Source organism: Jatropha curcas, chromosome 3 (genome assembly GCF_041381405.1).
Source record: "Jatropha curcas cultivar XTBG-Jc1 chromosome 3, XTBG_Jcur_1.0, whole genome shotgun sequence".
Lineage (NCBI taxonomy): Eukaryota > Viridiplantae > Streptophyta > Magnoliopsida > Malpighiales > Euphorbiaceae > Jatropha > Jatropha curcas.
The window spans coordinates 9,921,305-9,930,581 of record NC_143153.1 but is presented as its reverse complement, the minus strand read 5'-3'; the positions used below and the strand labels follow the sequence as shown (position 1 = coordinate 9,930,581).

Genomic DNA, 9,277 nt, shown 5'->3' with positions numbered 1-9,277 from the left:
AACGTAAACATGTCAAGGCCCTTGGCTTCTTGGCCTTTTGCTCTTCAGAATTCTTCATTTGAGCCAAAGTTGATCAGGACCAAGAGGTGTTGGATTTGCTCCGTCTTATATAACTTTCCACAAATTCAAAGCTTTCAAATAAGCTTTCATTTTATTACCCATATATGGTAATTTTCTCCATTAAACATTGGAGGATCAATTCCTAAAAATTTGTTACTAGATGACATATTTTAGTATTTTGTTTTATCCTCACACTAAAGAAGAAATTTCTCACTTTCATAGGACCCTTAAAAACAAGTTGTCTTTGATACCACTTGTTAGCTTTAGAAACTCTAATACCACTTAATAGAAAAACTAGAAAGAAATACAATTGATAGAAAAACCAAGAATAGTAGACAAAGAGAAGAAGTTTAGAATAGAACTTCTTTATTTGAAAACTCTTTGTTGCTTAATTACAACTATCATTGGGTAGGCTATTTATAGATAAACTAGCAATTGTAACAACTAAGACATTAAACTCTAGTTTGAAACCTACAAAGAAACAATACAAGCAATCAATGCCCGTGATGCTCCTATCTCATTTGAAGAGCTTCATGAAAAACTCATAACTTTTGAAGCCTCTCTGGCATCACAATCAGTTCCTACACCTGTTGCCTTCCCTGCAACAGCACACTATACTGTCAAAAATACCAACAGAAACAACCATTATTCCACTACACCCAATTCTTCTCAATATGGTTCATCTTAACGCAATCCTACTCGTGATGGACATGCTCAACAAACTGTACAGAATACCAATGTTTAGCAGAGAAATTTCAGACCTTACCTTGGTAAATGTCAGCTTTGTAATATGCAGGGCCACGCAGCAAAGCGATGCACATCCTATCGCATTGTTCCCATCAATTCGACTTCATCATCTCCTTGGCAACCTCAGGCTCATGTTGCCACAACTTCTACCTCTCAGACACAGCCATGGCTTATGGACAGTGGTGCCTCGCATCACGTTACCACTGATTTGGAGAATCTTGCTCTTCACAGCCCCTATGATGGTACCGATGACGTCTTAGTTGGAGACGGTAAAGGTTTAAAAATAACACATCATGGCTCAGCCTTTATGAACACACCATCTCGAAAGCTGACATTAAACGATGTTCTTTGTGTACCTGAAATGAAACAAAACCTTATCTCCGTTTATCAATTCTGTATTACTAATAATGTTACTGTTGAGTTCGCACCAACTTCTTTTCTTGTGAAGGAACTGCTGACGGGGACTCCCATTCTTAGAGGCACACCAAAAAATGGAGTTTATGAATGGCCAATGTCGTCTCCAATCCTTGCGTTTGCGTCATCAGTTGCTTCTGCCATTGACTGGCATTCTCGTCTAGGACACCCTGCCAAAGCAATTCGTCAGTTCATTTTGTCTTCCAATAACATTAAGATGTCTTCAGATGTGTCTAGTGATGTTGTTAATTGTAATGCGTGTTCTATAAATAAAAGTCACAAATTGCCTTTTTCAAAGTCATCTTTGTGTTCCACTGTACCATTACAGATAATTTACTCCGATGTTTGGACATCTCCTGTTTACTCTTCTGATTCCTACAAATACTATGTTATTTTCATTGATCAATATACCTGTTACACTTGGTTCTATCCGCTTCGCAATAAGTCTGATGTCAAGTCTACCTTTCTCAAATTCAAAGCTGTAGTTGAAAATTATTTCTCCAAACAAATTAAACTTTTTTATTCAGATAATGGTGGGGAATATTTAGCTCTTACTTCTGTGTTTGCCTCATTTGGAATTTCATTTCACACAACTCCTCCTCACACTCCTGAGCATAATGGGTTATCAGAACGCAAACATCGATACGTTGTCGAAACCGGTTTAGCTCTATTATCTCATTCTTCAATGCCCACTAAATATTGGACCTATGCTTTTTCCACTGCGGTGTACTTAATTAACAGGCTGCCCACTAAAGTTTTGAACATGTCCTCACCTTATCTTCGCCTATTTCATCATTCTCCTAATTATTCTAAACTAAGGATATTCGGCTGCCTATGTTATCCTTGGTTGCGTCCATACTCAGCTCATAAATTAGATCCAAAATTGGCTCCATGTGTTTTTATTGGCTACTCTCTCACTCAAAGTGCTTATCATTGTTTAGATGTCAAAACGTCAAAAGTTTTTACCTCTTGTCATGTTCAATTTGTAGAATCTGTCTTCCCTTTTGCTCTCCAGCCCTCAGCGATTTCTGCGTCACCTGATTCCACTATGTCTTCCTGGCTTTCACCGACAGCATCAGTCATTCCAGTTCAGCCATCATATTCTTCATTTGCAGGTGCAGCTTCCAATCCTCCCTTGTCACCAGTTGGTAGTTCCTTTTCAAGACATGAAATGCCTTCAACGGATGAATCTGTGCTTACTTCAACAACAAATCCACCGGCGCAAACAGCCACTTTGGGAGTCTCAAATTCTGTTGAAACCACTGTTCCTGTGCCAGCAGTACAAAATCGACATTCCATGGTCACAAGGAGCAAAAACAATATTTCCAAGCCTATTAAAAAATATAGCTTGCATGCACAAGTTCAAACTTCTGATGATTATATTCCTAGAACTGTTTTGTAGGCTTTAAAAGATTCAAAATGGCGTAATGCATGTACTGAAGAATTCAATGCCTTGGTTAAAAATGGAACCTGGGTTCTTGTTCCTGCCACAGAAGCACATAATTTAGTAGGCTGCAAATGGATATTTCGCATCAAATGAAACTCTGATGGAACAGTGCAGCGCTACAAGGCTCATCTTGTTGCCAAAGGTTTCAACCAAAGACCTGGAATAGATTACGCCGAAACATTCAGCCTGGTGGTTAAGCCTACTACTGTTCGTCTGATAATCAGTTTGGTGGTCATGCATGGATGGACTGTTAAGCAACTAGATGTAAATAACGCTTTTCTTCAAGGCCCCTTAACAGAAAAAGTGTATATGCAACAACCACAAGGTTTTCAAGACAGGGATAAGCCGACACATGTGTGTTTACTTAAGAAAGCTATTTACGGTCTCAAACAAGCTCCGCGAGCTTGGTATCAAGCCCTGAAACAATTTCTTCTTGACACTGGGTTCACTAACTCTCTGTCAAACGCTTCATTATTTATTAAAATTTCAGACACTGACATCTTGGTTTTCCTTGTCTATGTGGATGATATCATTGTTACAGGGAGCAATTCTAAGCAAATCTCTGACTATGTGCAGTTATTATCAAAGAAATTCTCCTTGAAAGATCTTGGTAGCCTCAACTACTTTTTGGGTATCGAACTTCTGCCCAATGCACATGGCGTGTTATTATCACAAAAAAAAAAAAATACATTGAGGATCTCTTGAATGACACAAACATGGTGCAGGCTAAATCGGTCAAAACCCCTATGTCTACTAGTGCAAAATTAACTGCAAATAGTGGTGAACAATTCGCAGATTCAATGCAATACATGAGGGTTATTGGAAGCTTATAGTACATTTTACTAACTTGTCCTGATGTCGCTTTCACAGTAAACAAGCTTTCTCAATTTGTTCATCAGCCCACAGTTGAACACTGGAATGCTGTCAAAAGGTTGCTTCGATACTTGGCTAGCACTTTGAATGAAGGGATTCAAATCTACTCTTGTTCCACCAAGTCTCCAACTCTTCATGCCTATTCCGACGCCGATTGGGGCGGTGATCGTGATTCCTTTTGCTCTACTGGTGCCTATGTTGTGTATTTTGGTCGGAACCCCATTTCTTGGAGCTCGAAGAAGCAACGATCAGTGGCACGTTCTTCTACAGAGGCAGAGTACAAATTCGTCGCCAATACTGCAGCAGAGCTCGCTTGGATCTGTCACTTGTTGTCTGAGCTTTAAATTACTCTCTCCGAATGTCCCGTAATCTACTGTGACAACGTTGGAGCGACACAGCTGAGTGCTAACCCGGTATTTCATTCGAGGATGAAGCATGTTGCTCTTGATTATCATTTTATCAGAGATCGTGTTCAATCTGGAGCCTTGCGAGTTGCGCATATTGCCGGTGATGACCAAACGGCGGATGTTCTAACCAAGCCGTTGGCTGCATCACGATTTTTGGCGCTGAAGGACAAGCTTGGGATCCGGATCTGACCCGACTCCAGCTTGAGGGAGGGTAAAGGCCCAGATCCGAAAACTAAATCATAATCAAATCAACACCTCTAATTTGGTCAAACATTATATGTATCTTTATGTATCTGGTGTATATTTTCCATATTTGTTTCCTGATTTATAGCTGATCGTTTAATACATATCTGTATAAATATGTGTAATTACAATCAATAATAATCATCAATTTCAAAAGACTTACAAAAGGAATGTTGAGTATGTACGAGGCTTCTTTCTTTGGGTTTGAAGGTGAAAGTAACATAGATGAGGCCAAGATCTTTAGTACCAAAAGTTTGATGGCTCTGAAAACATCTACATCTGGAAGTTTTGGTAGGAAAATAGAGCATGCTTTGGATATGCCAATCCATTGGCGGCAGAATAGGATGGATGCTAGATGGTTTATCGATGCATATGAACAAGAGCAACACATGAATCCTACTTTGCTTCAACTTGCTAAATTGGATTTCAACATGTTGCAATCTATTTATCAAAAAGAAGTTGGCAAATTGTCAAGGTATAATTTTTATTTTCAATCTTGTGTAGTTTAATAGTAGCACTTTGCTTCTTTTTTTTTTTTTTCAAGAAAGGTGATAAAAAATATTATAAAAAAGGTAAATTGAAAAATATTTAGCATATAGGGTTGGTTTTTATTGATTAGGGAAAAAATGGGGGTAAAATTGAATTAAAGAATAATGTTTTGGAATTAAAGAACATTTTGATGGATTGTGATAAATTGACAAAAAAAAAAAAAAAACAACCTTATCCACGTTAGACGTGGCAAGTTGGCTGATTTGAACATAATCTACCGAAATTCAAAATTATTTAATTAAGGTAGAGGTTGATAAAATCATTCAACACTTAATTAAAATTTTTAATATCTAATAGTCTTAAATTGTTCGATAACACTTATGAAAAATATCATTTCAGCTGAAAATGATAACTTAATAATTCTAACACATGTAGGACGTTTTGTACATTGAGTTGCCCATTTTTATTCTAGAACGGTTTAATTTAATTTATTTATTGTTTCACAAAATTCATTTGTTTTCCAATATATAGTATGATGATATTTAACCTGATGATGACATTTAGCCAAATTTTTATGTGATTAATTTAATTAATACTATAAAATTTCAGGTGGTGGACTGTGGATTTGGGATTAAATAAAATAAACTTTTCTCAAGACAGGCTGGTGGAGCACTACTTTTGGTTTTGTGGTATAGCTTTTGAGCCAAAATTTGAATCATTCAGAGAAATGGGAACAAAAATTATATGTTTCATTACATACATAGATGATGTCTATGATGTTTATGGTTCACTAGAAGAATTGGAACTTTTCACAGATTTTGTAGAGAGGTAACAGGAGTTTAACATCAAATTGCAAACATTTCTATTTGGGTCAAGTTTTTTGTCTTCTAATGTTCATTTTGTTGAAATTCTAGATGGGACATTACTGAGATTGACAAGCTTCCTGATATGATCAAAACAATCTTGCTGGCGATGTATAATACCACCAATGAAATTGGCTATTGGACTATGAAAGAGAAAGGCTTCAATATTATTCCATATTTAAGAAAAGAGGTTAAACATTGTGTTTAACATAGTTTGCCTATAAAGTTAACTCAAACATGTTTTTTTTTTTGTCCTTTTAATTGCAGTGGGCAAAACTCTGTAAGGTCTACCTTACAGAAGCAAAGTGGTACCATAATGGATACAAACCAAGATTTGAAGAGTATCTAGATAATGCAATCATTTCAGTAGGAGCACCCCTCATGTTATTTTGTTCATATTTTCTTACTGCTGAGAAAATAACCATGGAGGCCTTGGACTACATTGACAAACTTCCGACTATCATGCATTGCTCTTCCTTAATTGTTCGTCTCACTAATGATTTGGGAACTTCATCGGTAAGAAAAATGACCTTACTTATGATCTTACTTGTTGACAATTGATGCAATTTTGTTATTTGTTTAATGGTCAGTATGAATTGGCAAGAGGAGATAATTTGAAGGCAGTCCAATGTTATATGAACAAAAGAGGAGTTTCAGAAGAAGTTGGGCGCCAACATATCAATGATATAGTCCATAAAACATGGAAGACGATGAATGAGGCTATGGTTGGTGATTATCCCTTCTCAGAACCTTTTCTTAGTGCGAGTCCAAATCTCGCCAGAGCTTCTCAATTCTTTTACCATCATGGAGATGGGCATGGCGCCCCAGGCAGCGAAACCAAGGGCCACCTTATGCCATTATTGTTGCAACCTATACCAGTTATAAGTTAAGATTAATTATTACAGTTTCTTAAGATAATATATAATGTAATACCCTAAATTTGAACTCATGTATTACTTCATCCTTATCATAATTTTCTCTTAATGTGTGGTTAATATAATCTTTGGAATAATAATTTTCATATTTTTCAACTATTTAATAAGTGTTTAATTGAAATAATTTAAGAAGTTTGAGTATTCAATGGAATAATTTTTACAAGTTGAAGTATTTAATGGATACAATATGTTAAAGTAAAAGTTGAAGGTGTCACAAGATTTTGGAAAAAGGTTCAATTTTCATCCTACATTTGGGCCAAATGTACAAAAAACCCACAAACAAGCTTTTGGATTAAAAAAAATTTTGGAAAAAGGTTCAATTTTCATCCTACATTTGGGCCAAATGTACAAAAAACCCACAAACAAGCTTTTGGATTAAAAAAACTCACGAACTTGACATTTTATTATCACTTTATTCCAATGTTTCACTAAGGATTTATGTGTGTACAACACACGGTGACAACTTATTTCGCAAGTGTACGAATCGCTACAAGTAATATATGATGAGTAAGATATCGTTCCCACGAGGATTGTAATTCAGGTATCAAAATTATGTTATCTCGTTATTATTTAAACGCTGATTGAGAGAATTGTTTTATAAATGTAAAATAAACAAGAGTCAAGTTAAAAAAAAATTTATTAAAAGAAATCAAGGAATTAAAACTACTAGGGGTTTTGATTTCACTCAATTCTATCCAATTTATTTCGTTAGTTCATTAATCAATTTAATTATTCAAGTAGAGGAAACAACTTTTAATTTACTAACAAGCTCTGCCGATGTATTGCTAGCTATTTTAATTCCATTTCATTACCTATACAATCAAATATGAATCAAATCATTAAGTTATGTAGTTGTTTATGAATTCATAATTTAAGGTTGATAAATCATGAAAGCCCCCCATGAGTCGAACCATATAGCTTCCGCATCAAGTTATTATTCTCATGTGTTTTATTAATTTTTTCATATCAAAGATCCTTCTTCCGATAGTGATAATTGAAATAAACCAATCCAGGGGAAAACTCTGCCTGGAAGCATTAAGTTCATCAATAAATCATAACTTGAATAAGGAAAAATAAATCTAATTGAATAAATTGCAAAAGAGATTAAACTACATCAAACCCCTAGTATAAGAGTTTAGTTAGACATGGCACTTAAATAAAACTCAATAATGCTTGATAAATATTTCATAATCAATAAGAATAATGAAAGGAATAAACAAGATTAAGAGTTTAGAAATAAGATCTAGTTAACAATTGCTTGGATGGCTTCCTTGAACCTTTGCACAACTCTTGAATACTTAACTTCTAAAGAAGAATAAAACTATATACAAAGCTATAAAATGAGAGATGGGATGTAACGTCCCATTTTTCTATGTCTGAAATAGTAAGTTGTGACATCCTACTGAATTGAGTCGTTGCTTAGAGTCGAGTCAGGCTGATCCAAAATCCGGTTCGAGCCATTAGAGTCTAAAGTGGGGTAGAATGGGATGTAACTGAAATAATGAAAAGAAGTGGACTTACTTGAAGGAAACAAAAAGATCAAAGTATAAGGATTAAGACTTACTTGCATTAAAAGATAAAGCTTAGGTATTAAATTGTAACATATTGACACTTGAGGTACCATTTGGTAATTTTACATAAAAAATCAATGATATTTTGGAGATGTACCCGTGAGTTCCATTTCATTTTCCTTTCTTCATCCTTATCTTCATCTCCTTCCTCTACTTTCCTCTTCCACCTTCCTTTCTACATCAATTTTAATGGTAGTGAAGATTTTAATGGTAGTTAAGCCTTAACTTCAACTTCTATTCTATCCAAGTAAGTAAACCTTCTTGAATTTCATAATTGACTCCTTTGATGATATTTTTAGAGTATTCATAAGAATTCTTATTTATAGGTGAAGTGAGCTCAAAGGTAAAAGGAAGCTAAGAAGAAGATTCCAAGCTTGTTAAGTGAAGGTTTGCTCGCTCTTTGAGTTTAACTAATTGATCTCAAGTGATAATGAGAAGATATGTTGCTTAATGTTGAGTAAGAAGACTGAAAATGGTGAAAAAGCATGAGATGAAATGAATAAATGAAGTAGATATTGAGTTCATGCTGAAACAGGTTTTGCTGGAAAAGTAACCAGTAACTTCACCATGATTTTGACCCTATTTAATGATGGAATTAGGAAGTGGTCTAGAATCCTTATTTGTTCTTCTATGTGTTAGCTATCCATGGGTTTTTGAATCACCCAAATCGAAGTTATCAATTGAGAGATATGACCAAAATAGTACAGACTGCGCAGACTGAAAACACGACGCGCGCTCGCGAATTTCATGTTGAGCTCGCGAATTGTGCCTGTAAACTCTCTGAATCTCATTTTGTGCTTCTCATGCTCGCAAATTTCATTGCGCGCTCACGAATCTCACCTGTAAACTCACTGACCCTCATGTGTGCTTCTCGCACTCGCGACTTTTCATGGCGCGCTCGCGACATGTGTTTTGATGCTCATTTGGACCTCTTTTTCTATGCAATTGTATTCCTTTGCTCAACTTGTATGCCTCCAATCATTTTAAAATAAAAAGCCAACATGAACACATGTATAAACACAAAATGCAAGCATGCAAATGATGCGAAACTAACATGACACAAGTTGCCCGCTTGGCGAGGCTATTAGCATATAGGTAAGCAGTATGGTTTATGAAATTATGAAGCAGTTGTGAACCCCTACCCCAGATATCGTCATATAATGAATATGACTAAGGGCAGAAATGCACGTGAATGTGTGAGTCGCCACCTTGTTTAATTATTTTAGGG

General features: G+C 35.7%; 1 protein-coding gene across 1 annotated transcript; it reads left to right on the top strand.

The window, feature by feature from the left end:
- The first annotated feature begins 3,969 nt into the window (after positions 1-3,969).
- On the top strand, positions 3,970-6,433 carry LOC149497523 ((+)-alpha-terpineol synthase-like). Its single transcript, XM_089719201.1, has 6 exons — positions 3,970-4,082; positions 4,349-4,666; positions 5,290-5,508; positions 5,595-5,733; positions 5,811-6,059; positions 6,134-6,433. Exons 1-6 carry the CDS (start codon positions 3,970-3,972, stop codon positions 6,431-6,433), a joined length of 1,338 nt encoding a protein of 445 aa, XP_089575327.1.
- Positions 6,434-9,277: the final 2,844 nt, after the last annotated feature.